This window comes from Aedes aegypti, chromosome 1, assembly GCF_002204515.2.
Source record: "Aedes aegypti strain LVP_AGWG chromosome 1, AaegL5.0 Primary Assembly, whole genome shotgun sequence".
NCBI lineage: Eukaryota > Metazoa > Arthropoda > Insecta > Diptera > Culicidae > Aedes > Aedes aegypti.
In genome coordinates, this window is record NC_035107.1 from 157,282,807 (window position 1) to 157,302,171 (window position 19,365).

Here is a 19,365-nt window from a genome sequence, read left to right on the forward strand (position 1 = left end):
GTTTGAACAAATTGTATCTATATAATACTTATTTTTATTGTTTGTTTTCCATTTCATTACAGACAGTGTTTGTTTAATTTGCTACGCATCCAATGGACACTTGATTGTGTTTACTCTGCCAAGTTTAAAGCTATTGCTTGATATAGATTTCCTTCCACTATCCGAGTTGAGGTGAGTTCACATTTATAAACTAGCATGTTCATAAATCATTTTAGGAACGTTCAATTGTAATATACAATTCTGCAATGTTATTAATATCAAACCAAAAAGATTTTTCCAATTATTTCAAATTTAAGAAGCAATTTCATATGACTTATTCTGCAGTAACCTTGCAAGAATAGTTATGTAGGGGTCTTGGAAATAACTATCTCTAAATACAGTTCAAAATATGATCATAGTCATGATCTAGCAATTGACTATTTGTATTCATGTTTACTTCTCTACAGTTTTCAAACCAAATGTAAACAGGGAATAATCGATCCTATGCTGTCTATCTGGGGACAGCAATTGATTGTCAATGAAGACACCAATCTGTAAGTGTTTTGAATATGCTTCAAGACTTCGCGAAATTGTTTCTATAGAATGTTTCTTGTTTTTATCATTAGTTCCGTTTGTGCTGCGCTTTCAAAGGCTGATATTCTGCATTTAGTAGATACTCATTGAGCCACGTTACCGTTAACATTCATAGCCTCATAAGTACTATAATCAATATTTTACTGCAGAAGAAAATCCATCGTCCTTATATGGATTCGCCATAAAAATAGAATGTGCCTTCTTAACTAGAGGGCTGTGTAAGTTTGCAATGGACTTCATTGTTCGGATTAAATATCATTAATTTCAAAGGCCTGATCCATTTGAAGACATCCTCAAAAACGTGTTTATATTGTTCATAATCTATACGAAAACTTAATGAATAATTATTATCATTATTATTATACTAAATTTTACACATAAAACAAACTTGAAAGATTCCATAAATGCAAATTAAATACATTATATGGACTTTTTTGTACATAGTCAGAGATTCGATGCTGGTTACGGACCCTTTGCGGATTATGTACTCCCTAGAGAAAAACTAAAAATTCATGCTCCAAATACTTTTTTTCATTGAAACAATCACCGAAGTTCTCACATAAAGTGGCCCCTAAATTAACAAGGTATTGGCAATAATTTTATTGTCGACACGTTTCTTTAATATTTTCACCGAGTTTGGTTCGGGTCCGCCACTTGAGAGGCTTTATACAAAATTTGTTTTATGATTCCGATTCAAACGAGTCACTTGACGAGCACAAAACATGCTTCAATTCAGCTGCTATCGTTTGCCGAGATCAAACTGAGAGGAAAAATGAAAGGGATTATTGAAAAGAGGATCAAAATTTCCAGATTTCACCTCAATATTTGCTTCAGCATTGATGTGACACTCAGGCGGCCTCAATATATTGAGGAGTTACATCAATCCATCAATATATTGCTGTCGTCCAGGGGCCGTTTCATGTTCCAGGATCCGTCGTCGTAATCATCGTCATCATCGAAACTTCAACAGCAGTTTTTCTGTTCAAAACTGAAATTTATAAGACGATAATGTGTTCATTGTGTTCCGGTTGGATAATAGAATACAGTGAACGCATTTTCATGTATACTTTCATGATTTTGAACGAAAAAACTGGTTTTGAAAATTCTCAAATTTATGACGGATGCTGTCCCCTTAACAATGCAGTGTAGGCATTTGAGTGAGCTTCTGTGCGTGCCATAAATTCTTTTGATTTTCACTGTGCGCCGTGTGTTGGTGCTGTCTCGCTCTCTCACGGACAACTTCAAAATAGCGCGCAAAGCAAAAGCCTATCGTTTCATGGCATGCATCAACGTATTTTGACAGCTACTGTACTGCCCATAACTGCATATTTGTTACATTCGACATTTTAGACAATTTCAAGTTAATACCGGGCAGACTCATCAAATGATAAATACTTTCGATCAACTTACTGAAATCTTTGAGTTTGTTCTAGAAAATTCGAAAAAAATACCAAGTTGTTTTGTCACATTGCTAAATATAATCGCATAACAGTCACATTGAGATTATACCTGAGCCTCATAATGTAGTAAACAAGGACATTTGTATCAGAATTATTTTCTGACTATTTACCCAGTATGCGAGATGAGTTGTACAAAATTTCAGCCTCAAATAAGCACTTTTGAATTCTTGGAATTTTTTAGAAATTCAAGTTTCTTCCCATACTGCCATGAAATGCACACTTCCATTTACTCAATGCTTACTTTTGTCGAATGTTACAATTATACAATTATGGGCAGTATTAATAGGTACGCTGCATTTTCGTTTATCTTACACAAAAATACGCAGACATATAAAATAGTTATGAAAATCAGTCAGATTTGTACTGAAATCGAAATTATAATTTAATTTATTCAATTCTCGGAACTATTCAGAAAGTGTTGTGATTGAATAGCGTATCTTCTATAGCTGTCAGTATACTTCCAATATATACTTATATACCCTATAATAGGGCATGCATAGGCTAATACGATATGCTTCGCTGTTTCATCCACACCAGCACTATTGCGGCACGGCACACAGGAGACTCTGCGTGCCAGAACCTGTGTAGGTAATGCTTACATATAGCAACAATGTCTTGACAGAATCTGCGTGGAGTGTAAATTCACTTCCGCATAGTTTCTTCTATATCAATCTGACACATTCGATATTGGGCGATGTGTGCATCTTTAGCGGAGTTATCCTATTCCTGCTGCCAAGCTCTGAGCGTTGTCACTTTACACGCGTGCGGTATACGCTTGCTACTCTCAAGCACAAACCCCTATACGTGATTTCTAACTGCTTCAGGTTTCTGCTCGTTCTTTTTCTTCTTGGTATTAGGTCCTCACTGGGACAGAGCCTGCTTCTCAGCTTAGTGTTCAATGAACACTTCCACAGTTATTATCTGAGAGCTTTATTTGCCAAAGTTGCTATTTTCGCATTCGTATATCGTGTGGCAGGTACGATGATACTCTATACCCATGGAAGTCAAGAAAATTTCCGAAAAGATCCTGGACCGACGGGGAATCGAATCCTGGCACGGCACCTTCAGCATGGCTTTGCTTTGTAGCCGCGGACTCTAACCACTCGATTTTTTTTTCTATCTTTATTAACGAGATTTTTAGCCCTGGGCTAGTTCATCTCGGGACCAACGGCTTTACTTCCCTTCCGAAGGAAGTCGTCACTGAAATTTTTTAGTGACTATCTCGGGGATGGGATTCGATCCCAGGTCCTCGGCGTGAGAGGCGTGTGTTCTAACCACTATACCAGGTCTGTCCCCACCACTCGATTAAGGAAGGTTTCTGTTCGTTCTAAGCGCTTTTGGTCAGATTGGTCCCCTATAGAGCTTAGTGACATTTGAACACACGTAGACTAGCATACGCTCGTCATACACAGTTTGTTTTTGTTTCCCTCAAAGAAACTTTCACACGCTTTCCAGACTCATCAAAATGCATATGGAAATATTACCCAATTTGAAAAATTTACACCCGGATTTTGGGTGTTTTTCGAGACAGAGTGCATATTGTTTTCCTCTAAGATTCACAACTACATCTACACTAGAGCACTCATACCATTGGGCGTGATAACCACTACACCTGAATAGCGTCACGCCACCCTCGTCTCTTCTCCCCTTCATTCAGAGACGAATAGAGACATAGTAGTTGGGTTCAGAATGGTTACCACTTCTAGTACTGCATTTTATCCCTTGGAACAGTGCCTGCTTCTCAGTATTTTTGTATTTACAATGGATCATTGAAGGTATTTCTTTCGGCACTCACCGCATAAAAACAGAGGCGCCCCGTATTTGGGATTAATGTTGTGACAGCTGTACTGTCAAACACACCAGACTACGTTAACGCTATCTGTGTATGCTTTTCATGGCGGCCGTTTTGGTTATTTTAATGACCCATTTGACATACCTCAATGAGAAATCTAAGTAAGTGACGAGTTTATGAACTGGACTTAATATCAGTCCCATAAATAAGTGCATGTGTTGGTCAGTACAATTTTCAACACAAGCAATGTTTTCTGGAGGATTTCTATATTATTTAAGCAAAACATGATTTGAATGCCTATGACAGCATTCTAAAGTTTTCTTATCGTTTTTAACTTTTTAGGACACGCGCCTTTCAGGAAAACTTCGTTTGTCGTAAACAGCATGAGCTAGATAAATTTTAGGCTCAGATTAATGTGGTCTCATCAAATCAAAGAAAAACACACTTTGGCTATGATGATGATGTTTTACAAATTAAAAGTCTTTGCCAAATAGTTATTCATGATTAAGATAATTTTTCATTTTAATGCTACTTGCATTTTGTTTTTAAGTGACATGCCATTCTCTGTGTGAGAGGTTTTCCGTAGCTTAGAAGTAACATTATAAAACTGCAATCAGTGACAAAAGATAGTAACCATATGCTGTTTTTCATACAAAATGGTTAAGTTTAGTAATCTGTATGTCAGCTTTTGGCAGTCTGAACTGGCTGAAATTTTGATGTGGCAGGTACGATGATACTCTATGCCCAGGGAAGTCAAGGAAATTTCCATTACGAAAAGATCCTGGACCGACCGGTGTTCGGACTGAATTTTATAGCAGCGGTACCACAGGGCTGTAGTATCAGGGCAAACATTCTTTAAAAATCTTCAGTTTTCTAATCTTCTTACTGATCCCTTTCTTAGCAAGTAGCTTCTTAGGTTAAGTTTCAACTGTAGGTTTAGTTTATAACTCTACAAATTATATTTTAAACTGTTTAACTGTTTGTTTCAATAATGTCATAAACTTTGGCGCACGTGTAAATTATTGTAGAGTCCGTAATATCTTCACTGAACTGGACTGATAATAGATTTACACGGGAAAATTAAGAAATTATCGAGAAATTCAACTAATATAGCATTCACAAAATCGTTCTGCCAAATCCAAATATGTTGTTTTTAGTATAGATCTCAAAAGTCGGGCTTGTCATTTATAGAACTGTCAGTTGAACTGTCAGTGTCAAAAAGATGTATTGCGAAAATATGCAACAGGGCAGCCTGGCCAAGGTGGCTAGGGTTGCTCGCTGTCACATGCCCCCTCCCGTGAACGACTATGACTTCTTTGATCCGTTTTACAGCCTTCCATGACGTCGAGCAACGCCAGCTTTACTGCCGGCCGTCGATGCAACACTCCAGCTGTTCGTACCCATGCTTGTCGAGTTTTGCCATCCGCACCCGGAATTACCTTCTCCACGCGCCCTCTGGTCCACTGATTCCGCACATCTCCGTTTACGACGAGTACTAGATCGCCTACTGATATGTCTCTCACGTTCTCAAACCATTTGGACCGCCGCGATATTACCGGCAAGTACTCTTTGAGCCATCGCCTCCAAAATCCGTCGGCCAAATGTTGTGCCAACTTCCAGCTACTTCTGAGGGTCATTCGATACTCTGTCGGCAGCACAGGCAACTGCTTGACCCCATTAGAACTCCCTAGTAAAAAATGGTTAGGTGTTAGGGATTCCTGATCCGCAGAATCCATGGGGATGTATGTTAACGGTCGTGAATTAACTATGCCTTCGGCTTCGATAATAACTGTTTCCAATGTTTCGTCATCTGGTTTCCTGGTAGCTTCAGCTATCGTTCCTATAGCTACCTTCACTGCACGCACCATACGCTCCCACACTCCGCCCATATGAGGAGCACCGGGTGGATTGAAAGACCACTTGGTATTTGTGTTGGTGAAAACCGCGGCTAAAGTCTGGTTGTGTTCTTCTATTTGTTTTTTAAGTTTATTGTGTGCTCCGTGGAAGTTCGTCCCATTATCGCTGAATATTTCAGCGGGAGCTCCTCGGCGCGTAACAAATCTTCGGATCGCTAGAACACATGACTCTGTAGACATGGTATGGACGACTTCCAGGTGAACTGCACGAATACTGAGGCATGTGAATAAGGCAATCCACCTCTTTACGTTGCTTCGTCCCTGTTTTACTAGTATTGGACCAAAGTAATCGAGGCCCACGAAAGTAAACGGCCGAACAAATGGGGTTAGGCGCACTTTTGGTAACGGAGCCATCGCTGGTGATTTTGGAGTTGCCTTCCATATTCTACATCTCATGCAGTTTTTAGCTGCTTTCGCTACCAACGCACGCATTTGCGGGATGTGGTAGCGCTGGCGCATCTCGTTGACTACCGTTTCTCGATTTGCGTGTTGATAACGACGATGAAACCAATCTGCAATCAGGTGCGTGATAGTAGAGTTTTGTGGGAGTATTACGGGGAATTTCATCTCGTAGGGCACGTACGCAGATAGCTCGAGCCGACTCCGCATACGAAGTACACCGTGCTTATCCATAAACGGACAAAGTTTGTAAATTTGACTCGTTTTTGGGACCACTGTGCAGCTGTCCTCACCAAGTTGTTTTACTTCGGCCGTGTAGTACCCTTTCTGGGCTAGCTTCCACAGGCTTCGTTCGGCCAGGATCAGTTCAAACTGAGTGAGGTGCCCTAGTTCCAACGGGGCTCCTTGTCGTCTTCGTTTGAGATTGTCGAGAAAGCGGTGAACGTATCCGAATGTTCGATGGAGCCTTTCCCAACGACTAAAACGGAGCAGATCAACTATTGGTTCGGGTTCAGAAACATGGAAATGACAAGTTCTGATTTCTTCAGTTGTAAGGGTGGATTCTTGCTGTTGTTGCGGCCACATATCTTCTGATTCTTGTAAGAATTCCGGGCCTCGGAACCACACACTATTGCCGCTAAGATCGGGTCCTACACCCCACTTTGTTGCAAGGTCAGCCACGTTTGTTTTTGAGGGAATCCAGCGCCATTCTGCAGCTTCCGTTGTAGATAGAATTTCTGCAACACGAAACCCCACGAACTGATGATATCTGCGATGATCGGAATTTATCCACGCCAGGACAGTTCGGGAATCAGTCCAGAACACTCGTTTCGTTACTTGGAATCCATGCATAGCGATGACACTATTCAATAGCCGCGTGCCCAACACAGCAGCCTGCAGCTCCAGACGGGGAATTGATAGCATTTTTAACGGAGCTACTTTTGATTTAGCTGATACTAATATTACATCTGCTCCAGAAGTAGTTTCCACGCGAAAGTATATTACACTAGAGAATGCAGACACCTTCATCATGGCTTTGTAGCCGCGGACTCTAACCACACGGCTAAGGAAGGCCTCTTTCTAATGAATCTATATAAAACATCATCATACCTGATGAAGTCCTGTGCAAAAAATAGTGTTCTCATCCTAAAACATGCAAAACTGTTTTGTCCATATCTCTGCAATTATACGGTTTAACTCTTTATGGCTCATTCAAAACCAAAAATTTCACTTCAAGTAATAATTTAGTAAACAAAAATAAAAAATAAACTATTGTTTTAACTCATTGCCTACCTGTTTCAATTAGACATGTAATCGCAGAGGTACACACTCAATCTGTTCGGTAAAAATAACTGGGTTTTAGAACTACCGAAAAAGTCAGTAAACTAAAAATAAATGTCAGAAATCGAAAAACAGAGATCTTTCACTGAAATTTTGCAGAGAGTTTTCTTTTTATATCATATATTGGTAAAAAATAAAACATGGTGAAATTTGCTTTTAAATTACGCGTGGCGACAGTTTTCATTTTACTGACTTTTTCGGTAGTTCCAAAACCCAGTAAAATTTTACCGACCCCAGTAATTTAATCTAAGTGTGTATATAAGGACTGTTCATTTTATAAAGTGGACACTTTGTGCATGCTGCATCTTTTTAATTTATCAATGAAATTTCAATCGGTTTTCTGTACATCGTTCGACTAGTATTGTACAATGTTGTAATAATAAAATATCCTCTAAAATAATTTAATTGCACACGAATATAGAACGATTTTTTGAGGTTATCAAAATCAATGATTGTTATAAATTGGCTGGAAAATTCTACAATCTATATTTTTTTATTTTCAAAAAAGGCTTGTTCTGCGAAAGCAACATCAATCAGAAGCTTGATGAAAAAAATCAAGTTATTTTTGGAGCAACAATTTTACTGATACATATAATAAAATCATTTTTCTCCAATATTTTTGGAGAAAAATATTTTAAATTTGAAGGGAACTAATATGAGAGCAATTCTCGCTGAAACCAGGCCGCCATCGGCACCCATCGTTAGAATTCTAATTTTATGTCACTGATCGCTAGCTTTTTATAAAACTTAAGGGTGGTCCTTTTTGTTTTCTCAAATTGGTGGACCCCTCGTACGCCAGCTAGCTAAACAGTTTGCAAAAAAGCACATTTTTTGATAAATCTTGGGTATTTCTTTACGTGATATGTCTCATATTTCCCTTCGTTTTTTCACCATAAGCGCACCGCTCGTTTTGAATTCTGAGATCACCATCAGAAAGCTGAGGAAAAATTGCGTAAGATAGGCTACAGAAACTAGGTGTGCAATGGTATTTACCCTATGAAATGAACGATTTTCTAAAACATGTTCCACGATTTTGACGTATATGGCGAGTGTAATCAATGCAAACATCATTTTTTGTACAAAAAAGATACAAGTTTTCAATAGTTGGTGTATTTTACGAGTCGAGTGAAGAATAGGAGTATTATTTAGAGTGATAAAATCTGGCGGCCATCTTGGATTTTGACTAGTAGAATGAATTTTTCACCTTGATAGCACTCAGCATGTCGAATTTAGAGGTTACCAATAACAACAAGGTTACGTATACTGTTCGCGACAGCGAAGTGGTTGCAACCCTTTCCCAACGTCCCTGACTTCAACCCTGTACAGCGCACGACAAACATCCCCTTTGTTTCCCTTTCCTTTTCCCATCCTTTCCTGTTAATGAACGCGACCACACCAACACCAACGAAAGCCATGGCGGTACAGTCATCCAAAAAAGCAACGAACTTTGCTTTGTGCAACCACTATAAACCGACGACGCTGAGTGGTGGACCAATCAGGAAGGAGTTTGTTTTCAATGATTTTTTTTTCTACCCGTCAAGAGTATAAATAGACTTGCATTGTCGAAAACTGGTGAGAAGTATTTTGCAATTTATGCAGTGAAGAGCAATAAACAAGTAAAAGTATTTAGTGTGAAGTGTATCACTAATCAAGCCGAGCCCTGAGGGATGCAGCTACCGCTGCTCGTCTAGTCGCTGCTGCAGTTGAGATCCGCTGCTATTCGTTCCATTTGCCCAGCCGCCGATCGCATCCATTGGAATTAGCCAACATTTTGGAGAGCCTTTCTGCCTTCGTGTGCTTTGCTGTTTTGGCCGTGGCAGCTATCAGGTGTTATTCGTTCTCGTTACCTTCCTTTTATGAGTTGTTAAGAAATAGTAGTTCTTATCAGAACTGATTAGCAAGGAGGTAAACGTTGAAGATTCACTGGTAGTTTTGTCCAACTCGGCTATAATTCCAGCAGAAGGTTCTCTGAAGTGTTTGGTACGTGGGGATTGGAAGTGGATCGGCTACCGGCTGCTGGCGGCTCCTGTTGTTCCCGAATCTGTATTCATGTTGGCGTGTGATGCCAACATAGTGGTCCGTCCGAACCGGATGAAGAACATCGAACAAGAACTACAGTCCAAGTGAAGTGAAAAATGAACTGAAGTACTGTGCAAAAAACTTTGGATTTGTGAACTGGAATCCTTTTGCAACTGACAGTGGAAAAATGATCAAGTGCGAAAAGTAAAGATTCGAGAAACTGTGAACAGAAAGTGAGTGAATTTCGAGAAGAAAACTGGTGGCGTCCTTTCGTTCGAGCAGTGTCATCATCGTAAGTTTGTGTTCGTTGCTCTACCGTAGCAGCATTTTCCTGTCCGATGACACTTCCACGTACACCAGAAACAGCAAAGAAAGTGAAAATGGAGGAGGTGAAGGCGCTCGTCCATCAACGCGGCCAAGTGAAAGGCAGCGTAACCACCATCGTCAGAGCGTTGGAAAAGGCGGAAGATGATCCGAGCCAGGTGAGTCTTCCGATTCTGCGAGTGTATTCGAAAAAGCTTGAAAGCTTTTACAACACGTATGTTAGTTTGCACAAGGAAATTTTAGCTTGCACTCCATCCGGAAAGCTTGATGAGCAGGATGAGAAACTTTCCGAATTTGAAGATCTCCACACCGACGCTTTGATTCGTGTAGAGATTCTGATTGAAGCAATTACAAAACCTCTTTCCGCTACTGTACCAACTCTGTCGCAACAAAACTCTCCTCAGGTGATTGTTCAGCAGCAGCCGCTTCGAGCGCCCATTCCAACCTTTGATGGGCGCTACGAAAATTGGCCGCGCTTCAAAATGATGTTCCAAGACATCGTTGACAAGTGTTCCGATTCCGATGCAATTAAATTGCATCACCTTGATAAAGCGCTAGTTGGTTCAGCCGCAGGTATTATTGACGCGAAAACTCTAGCGGACAATAATTACCACCATGCTTGGGAAATCCTGACCGAGCGGTTTGAAAATAAACGGGTAATCATTGATACGCACATTGGGGGCCTTTTGTCGCTGAAACGTATGAACAAGGAGTCTTATTGTGAGTTACGTGACTTGTTGGATACGTGCACGCGACATGTCGAAGGTCTCAAGTACATGGGTCAAGAAATCGATGATACGTCTGGGTTGATTATTACAAAAATTCTTACTTCTTGTCTGGACTCAGTTACTCGGAAGTATTGGGAACGGTCTCTCACTCACGGAGAGTTGCCCGACTTGGATGAAACTTTGAAATTTCTCAAGGATCAGTGTCGTGTTCTGGAGCGATGCGAAACTGATCAATCAGCCGTCGCGAAGTCTACTGTCGGTAAATCCTCTCAGCCTGCGTCGAAATTTGTTAATGTTAAAGTACATGCGTCTACTTCTGGAGAAACCAATGAATCGTGTCAGTTCTGCTGTGGTAATCATTTCAATTACCAATGTTCCGATTTTCGCAAGTTGTCGATGCCAGACCGAATTGCAAAGGTGAAGGAATCTCGAGTGTGTTTCAATTGCCTTCGCCGTGGGCATCGGTCGTTAAATTGTCAGTCTAAGAGTACTTGCTCCAAGTGTCACAAACGCCATCATTCGCTGCTCCACGAAGACAAGCAAAAACTCGATTCTTCTGAGCACGTGGATTCAAAATCGCAGGAGCAGAATGTTCCAATCCAAGCCGTGGCATCTCCTCCGCCACAACCGTCGGTCCCAGTGAGTTCCGTGTCAACGAATGTTTCTTCAGCTTCTTGTTCAGCTGTTCTTCCGAATGTGTTGCTTCTGACTGCCGTTGTGAACCTCATGGATAAAAATGGCAGTGCCGTTCGTTGTCGAGCGTTTTTGGATTGCGGCGCACAGACAAATCTCTTGTCTGCCGCGATGTTCCAGAAATTGGGAATCGACAGTACGCCTGTCAACGCTGATATTGTCGGCGTAAGTGGCGCGCGTAGTAAATCTACCCGATTGGTAGAGGTTAACGTCCGTTCGGTGAATACCGAATACAGTTCGATTTTGAAATGTCTGGTCACGTCTAAAATTACGAATGTTCTACCGTGCAAAGCCGTTAATGTTTCTGAATGGAAAATTCCTTCAGGATTTCCGTTGGCTGATCCAAAGTTTGGGACTCCAGCCGAGATAGACCTGTTGATAGGTGTTACTGAGTTCTTCCGTCTTCTGAAACCAGGTCATTTGGTAATTGGTGACGGTCTGCCCGAATTGCGTGAAACTGAGTTGGGTTGGGTCGTCGCTGGAGAGATCCAAGACGAATCTTCGGCAATCATTAACTCGCAACAAGTGAGTTCCGTAACAATAGAGACCCTCAACGACGCTATTAAACGGTTTTGGGAAATTGAAGAGGTAAACGCTCAATCCTCTTCTACTACGGAAGAACAAGAATGTGAGGAACTCTTCCGTAAGTCTTATCAGAGGGATTCCGCTGGTAGATTTGTAGTGAAGTTTCCATTTCGAAGCAACTTACACCAGCTCGAAGATAATAGGTCGTTGGCTCTCCGTCGTTTTCTTTTCCTTGAAAGACGCCTACGTAAACAGCCGAACCTGCAAGTTCAATACTCATCCTTCATTGATGAATATGAGCACTTGGGACATTGCAAAGAAATTCGCGAGTCCGAAGATCGTCCTGACATGATAAAATATTACATGCCGCATCATGCCGTGCTCCGTCCGGACAGTTCGAGCACCAAATTAAGGGTTGTCTTCGATGCATCAGCAAAGTCAAGCCCTTCAGCAATGTCACTCAACGATGTGCTTCAAGTTGGTGCGACTGTTCAGAGCGATTTATTCAGTATCTTGCTTAGATTTCGAATGCATCGTTTTGTCTTCACTGCTGACATCACAAAGATGTACAGACAGGTTCGTGTCCATCCGGATCAAACTTCAGTCCAGCGTATTTTTTGGCGTACCAATCCTGCAGAGAGGCTTAGAATTCTCGAGCTGCAAACAGTCACATATGGTACGGCTGCAGCTCCCTTTCTGGCCACCCGTTCATTGGTCCAGTTGTGTGAGGACGAAGGGTCTGATTTTCCACTAGCAGCTCGCATCATCCTTGAGGATTGTTATGTAGACGACATTATTTCTGGTGCTGACACAATCGAAGAAGCTGTTGATTGCTGTCGACAGCTTCAAGTTCTTCTCGGAAAGGGTGGTTTTCCAGTACACAAGTGGTGTGCTAATAATGAGTTGACCCTAGGTGAAATTCCCGAGTCTAAGCGAGAAAAATTGTTGCAACTCGACCAGCTATCTGCCAATGAGGTCATAAAAACTCTCGGTTTAATATGGGATCCATCAAGCGATGAATTTCTCTACGCAGTTGATCAGTCCCCTGCTGAACCTACATTGGTGACCAAAAGACAGGTTTTTTCAAAATGTGCAAAGCTGTTCGATCCTGTAGGTTTTCTGTCTCCTATCGTTGTTTTGGCAAAACAATTGATGCAACGTACATGGTCAGCTAAAATTGATTGGGATTCTCCATTAGAAGGAGATTTACTGGCTGACTGGCTACGTTTTAGTGAATGTTTGGCAGGTGTGAATGAAATAAAAGTCCCAAGGCCGGTTTTGTGTTTCCCATACATCACCTTGGAGCTACACGGCTTCGCGGATGCCTCTGGTTTAGCTTACGGGGCATGTATTTACATTCGCTGTGTAAATGCTGAAAATGAATGCAATGTGCGATTGCTATGCAGCAAAAGTAAAATTTCTCCTCTACAAGATGTGACGATTGCACGAAAGGAACTTTGCGCTGCACTATTATTTTCACGTTTGGTTCGCAATGTATTTCCTATTCTCCGTGTTGCTGTTTCTGCTGTTCACTTGTGGTCAGATAGTCAAATAGTGCTGGCGTGGTTGCGTAAGCCACCCAACATGCTTCAGCCATTTGTGCGAAATCGAGTCGTTGAGATTGTCAACGAAAACCAGCATACTCAGTGGAGCTATGTTCGCTCTAAAGATAACCCCGCAGATGTGGTTTCCCGGGGTCAATCTCCAGATCTTCTAAAGAACAACGTGCTGTGGTGGAATGGTCCGCCGTTTCTTCACTTAGTGAAGTATGAATCAACCGTTATCGAAGAAATTAATGACTTCGAATTGCCAGAAATCAAATCTTCTGCATTAGTTGTGGTTGATGTTCTTAATGTCGATGATCTTCCGCTTTTCAAGCGCTTCAGTTCGTTTAGAAAGCTTCAGCGCGTTCTGGCTTATGTCCAGCGTTTTATCAGGAATTGTCGTGAGAAGGTCGTTGAGAACCGCATCAAAGAATTTTCACCTACAATATCTGAGCTCAGAATCGCATTACATACCATTGTGATTCTTATTCAACACGAGGCTTTGTTTGATGAAGTTCAGCGTGTGGAGCATGGGGAACCATGCAAAGTTGTTGGTATGCTGGGTCCGTTTCTCCAAGATGGTGCATTGAGAGTAGGAGGCAGGCTTCAAAACTCTCGATTGCCGGTGCAGATGAAACACCAGTACATTCTTCCAAAACATTACATCACTGATCTCATTATTCGTGCTTATCATGAGGAAAATATGCACGTAGGGCCGTCAGGTCTGTTGTCCACATTACGTCAACGTTTTTGGCTATTGGGATCCAGATCTGCTGTTCGTAAAATCACAAGACGTTGCGTCCGCTGCTTCCGCTCGAAGCCCAAGGGTGTTAAACAATACATGGGCAATTTGCCACCAGCCCGAGTAACTTGTGCAGCTCCTTTTGAGGTTACCGGTGTAGATTATGCTGGTCCCTTTTTGGTGAAACAAGGCACAAGAAAACCTGTTGTTATAAAGGCATACATATCTGTTTTTGTATGTTTAGTAACTAAAGCAATACATCTCGAACTTGTTTCGGACATGTCTGCAGCTGCTTTCGTAGCAGCTTTACAAAGGTTCGTCAGTCGAAGGGGGGTTCCTCGTGAAATACATTCCGACAACGGATCAAATTTCCGTGGTGCCAAGGCAGAACTGCATAGTTTGTTTTTGCTGTTTAATGATCAAGTCGCTGTCAATGATATTGGTTCCTATTGTCAATCGAAGGAGATTGAATGGAACTTTATTCCGCCTGAGGCTCCAGAGTTTGGGGGCCTCTGGGAGGCGGCAGTAAAGAGTACGAAACACCACCTGAAACGTATTTTGGGGGAAACTCCATTAACTTTTGAAGAGTTCGGTACGTTGTTGGCGCAAGTGGAGGCCATTCTTAATTCACGTCCACTGTTCTCCCTCTCCGATGACCCTTCAGATGGTGAAGTGATAACACCATCCCACTTCCTGATTGGGCGGCCGATGAATGCCATTCCAGAACCTTCTTATGACTCGGTTGGGGTGAATCGTTTAAGCCGTTTGCAGCATTTGCAACTAATGAGGGACCACTTTTGGAAATCGTGGGTGCGGGATTATTTGGTCAGCCTACAACCGAGAGGCAAAAACTATTTCCGGGTTCAAAATGTTGTTCCGGGGCAAGTTGTTCTACTGGAAGACAAGAATCTACCTCCGCAACAATGGAAGATGGCCAGAATTGTCACAGTGTACCCTGGAAGTGACAAACTTGTGAGAGCAGTAGATGTTCGCGTGGGTGAATCAGTGTTTCGACGACCTATTAACAAGCTTTCTCTACTACCAATAGAAGACAATCGGTCATCCGACCAGGATTCTGCTACCGGAGAGTAGAAATTACGCGTCCCGTGCGCGGCGGGAGTATGTTCGCGACAGCGAAGTGGTTGCAACCCTTTCCCAACGTCCCTGACTTCAACCCTGTACAGCGCACGACAAACATCCCCTTTGTTTCCCTTTCCTTTTCCCATCCTTTCCTGTTAATGAACGCGACCACACCAACACCAACGAAAGCCATGGCGGTACAGTCATCCAAAAAAGCAACGAACTTTGCTTTGTGCAACCACTATAAACCGACGACGCTGAGTGGTGGACCAATCAGGAAGGAGTTTGTTTTCAATGATTTTTTTTTTCTACCCGTCAAGAGTATAAATAGACTTGCATTGTCGAAAACTGGTGAGAAGTATTTTGCAATTTATGCAGTGAAGAGCAATAAACAAGTAAAAGTATTTAGTATGAAGTGTATCACTAATCAAGCCGAGCCCTGAGGGATGCAGCTACCGCTGCTCGTCTAGTCGCTGCTGCAGTTGAGATCCGCTGCTATTCGTTCCATTTGCCCAGCCGCCGATCGCATCCATTGGAATTAGCCAACATTTTGGAGAGCCTTTCTGCCTTCGTGTGCTTTGCTGTTTTGGCCGTGGCAGCTATCAGGTGTTATTCGTTCTCGTTACCTTCCTTTTATGAGTTGTTAAGAAATAGTAGTTCTTATCAGAACTGATTAGCAAGGAGGTAAACGTTGAAGATTCACTGGTAGTTTTGTCCAACTCGGCTATAATTCCAGCAGAAGGTTCTCTGAAGTGTTTGGTACGTGGTGATTGGAAGTGGATCGGCTACCGGCTGCTGGCGGCTCCTGTTGTTCCCGAATCTGTATTCATGTTGGCGTGTGATGCCAACATATACTCTTCTTCTTATTATTCTTCATTTTCCTGACGTTACGTCCCTAGTGGAACCGAGCCTGATACTCAGCTTTATTAGTTATAAATACAGGTTATTAAATAGGAATTTTCTTTTATAATACGATTTTTAATAACAGAATAATTCTTCGACATATCTTTGAATTCAGTTATTATGAATAAATAAATTTAATGAATAAAAACCGTCCAAAAACATTGATTGAAATAAACAAATATTTTTTTTTACCATATGCTTTTTTTGTCATCGAATGAAGTTTATAAATTGTGCGATGGGACATTAGTAAGTTTTGTGGTAATATCTGTAGTTTTAACGTAAAACATTGCCAAAAGTGCATTAATTTAGAATGGAAATCTTAAATTTTTAAGCAAAAAAAATCCTTGATTTTCTGAATCATAAAGTATTGTTTTTACTAACACCCAACATGCATGTGAAAAATAGCGAAATTGAAAGGTGAGAAGCAGGCTTTGTTCTAATGTGGACGTAATGCCGAAACGCAGGTGAATCATTTTGAGTTTGGAAAATCTGGTGGCCATCTTGGATTTCGACGCCATCTTAGTTTTTAGCAGTAGAATGATTTTTTACCATCTCAGCGCTCTTCATGTTTAATTAATTAAAGATCTCCGTTAAAAAACGAACAGATTCTTTATTTCTTATCTTATTTTAGCTGTTCAACAGATTGTTCATTTCTATCAATGGTTTTAATTTGGTCTAAAAATGAAAGAATTAATGTTATTTTTCAACTCGCAGATATGCAGAACAATCATTCAGGTGGCAAATAAGCGTTAAAAAATTCTACTTGTTAATTTATTTTTGAAGCTTAGGGGCTGGCTCTATTCCAGTAGGGACGTAACGTCAGGAAAAAGAAGAACAAAAAGAATAGTAAGTGTAACGGTGGCATTAAAATTCAACATGTTGAGTGTTATCAAGGTGAAAACTCATTCTACTACTTAAAACCAAAATGGCGTCAAAATCCAAGATGGCCGCCAGATTTTTTCACTCAAAATAATACTCCTATTCTTCATCTGACTCGAAAAATACACCAACTATTGAAAACTTGTATCTTTGTTGTACCGTAAAACGGGGTAACTTTGATAATGCGGGTAACTTTGATAGTGCGAGACCCACAACATATTAAACGAAATAACGAAGTTTCTGTTAATCAGTTAAGCAAAACGAATGCAAATGTAAAGAGTATTAGTATGGCACTTCATGTCAAAGCTATTTTCATTGGAATCAAGTGCATTTGAGGCTTTTTATACGAATATTAAAAATTGACACAATTTTAGCATTTTCGAAACGCTTACAAACAATCTGTTCTACGATCACTATTTGATGTGGTTTTGAATAGTTGGCCACTTATCTTTGACAGCCTAGTTATCATAGAACTTGAATACGGTCTCAAATCTCTTAGCGAATAGCATTTTCACAAACTGGGATCATTTTTGTAATCTAAGTCAGAAATTTCCATATAACGTTAAACGCCTAGAGGTATGCAATGCCCTACAAATGTTCGTTATTCATTCAATTTTGTTCGATTCATACTCCATTATCAAAGTTACCCCAAAACAGAAAACCAACTTTCGATTACATGAAAAATTATATATCCATTCATAATAAATCTTTTGAAAATCTATCGACTGCAATCGATAGCTAGGATGCCAGTACTTGTTTTAAAAATATAAATTATTATTCTTTGAAACAGCATGCATAAATATTCAAGTTTTCTTCGAAAAAACTATCAAAGTTACCCCGTTTTACGGTACCAAAAATGATGTTTGCATTGATTGCACCCGCCATATACGTCAAAATCGTGGAACATGTTTTAGAAAATCGTTCATTTCATAGGGTAAATACCATTGCACACCTAGTTTCTGTAGCTTATCTTACGCATTTTTTCCTCAGCTTTCTGATGGTGATCTCAGAATTCAAAACGAGCGGTGCGCTAATGATGAAAAAACGATTTTTCTAACAAAATTCAAGATGGCGGCCAAATTTAAAATGGCCGCCGGATTTTTTTTAACTTCAAATGAAAGCTATATCCTTTCTCTATACGATGCCATTAAGTTTGGTATGTGTTCCAAGGGAAATATGAGACATATCACGTGAAGAAATACCCAAGATTTATCAAAAAATGGGCTTTTTTGCAAACTGTTTAGCTAGCTGGCGTACGAAGGGTCCACCAATTTGAGAAAACAAAAAGGACCACCCTTAAGTTTTATCGAAAGCTAGCGATCAGTGACATAAAATTGGAATTCTAACGATGGGTGCCGATGGCGGCCTGGTTTCAGCGAGAATTGCTCATGAGTAGATTTTTTTTGGTTTAAAGCACGTCCTGACGGAAGTGCTAATATAGAATTAATATTCAAAATAGTTTACGCCTTCATAGAGTCACTTAATTAGTCTCCACGTTACATTTAAATCACAATAGAAAAACAATTGCTTCATTTTTAGAAGACCTTTCAAAGCACAATGACAATCATTGAAATTGGCCACACTGCTGTAATACAATCAATTTTATTTTGCACATATTATGTTATTCTGAGATTACCAATTGAAATATTCGGAGAAAAACGTTTACAATTTGCTGTAGATCGATAAATATGCGTACATGATTTTAAAAGTATGAGACTTTTTAGTAAAACGATCATAAAATGTAAAATTTATACTTAAGACTGTGGTTTAAACTCACGATTTAGCTCTCGTTTATACAAATATAGTTTCTTTAGTAATCCAAACTAGTTTTGAACACGCTTTTTACTTTTCTCTTTTGCTGGGAGTGAAAGGATGGTGTATCAACAAATTTGAACATATATAGATAAATCACTAATGTTACCTAATGTCAGTGAATGGTGGAATGTGATTCATTTTTTTAAGCTACGCCTTTAGTAGAATAGTAAAGGATACAAACATACAATTTGTTCATGAAAATGAGGATTTTTGTTTTGCGAAAAATAGTGTTAAACTTTGACTATCAGCTTTTCTTAAGAGTTTTTGGAAAAACTATTTAGCTCTTCAACCAAAAGCATTTTCTAAGATCTTATGTTTTCATAGCATTGTAGAATAATAGTTGAACGATGCACAGAAAACCGATTACGATTTTATCAACAAATAAAAAAGATATAGCATAAACAAAGTGTCCACTTTATGAAATGAACAGTCCTTACAAATACTTGTTTGTTTTTAAGGGTGAAATTCTTGCACGGGAGTATGGGTGAAGTGCCCATTCAAAATACCTGTCAGACTTATAATATTAATGTCATCCACAAAGTTGTTCAAAATAGTGCATTATATTTCGTGAACTTGAAAACTTTTCATGTTTTTGTTACCCTGATGGCAAGTAACATCAAAATTTAATTCTT

The 19,365-nt window shown here is 40.2% G+C and overlaps 1 protein-coding gene across 9 annotated transcripts in view; it reads left to right on the plus strand.

Moving 5' to 3' along the window:
- LOC5568540 (syntaxin-binding protein 5) overlaps positions 1–19,365 on the plus strand; it is a 91,912-nt gene that overhangs the window by 70,087 nt on the left and 2,460 nt on the right. For 8 of the 9 annotated variants that reach the window (XM_021851930.1, XM_021851934.1, XM_021851961.1 and 5 more), the window contains 2 exons: positions 63–171; positions 447–533. In XM_021851930.1, coding sequence (XP_021707622.1) covers positions 63–171; positions 447–533 — 196 coding nt within the window. The remainder of the gene's footprint in view (positions 1–62; positions 172–446; positions 534–19,365) is intronic. The other variant, XM_021851951.1, reaches the window with a different exon arrangement.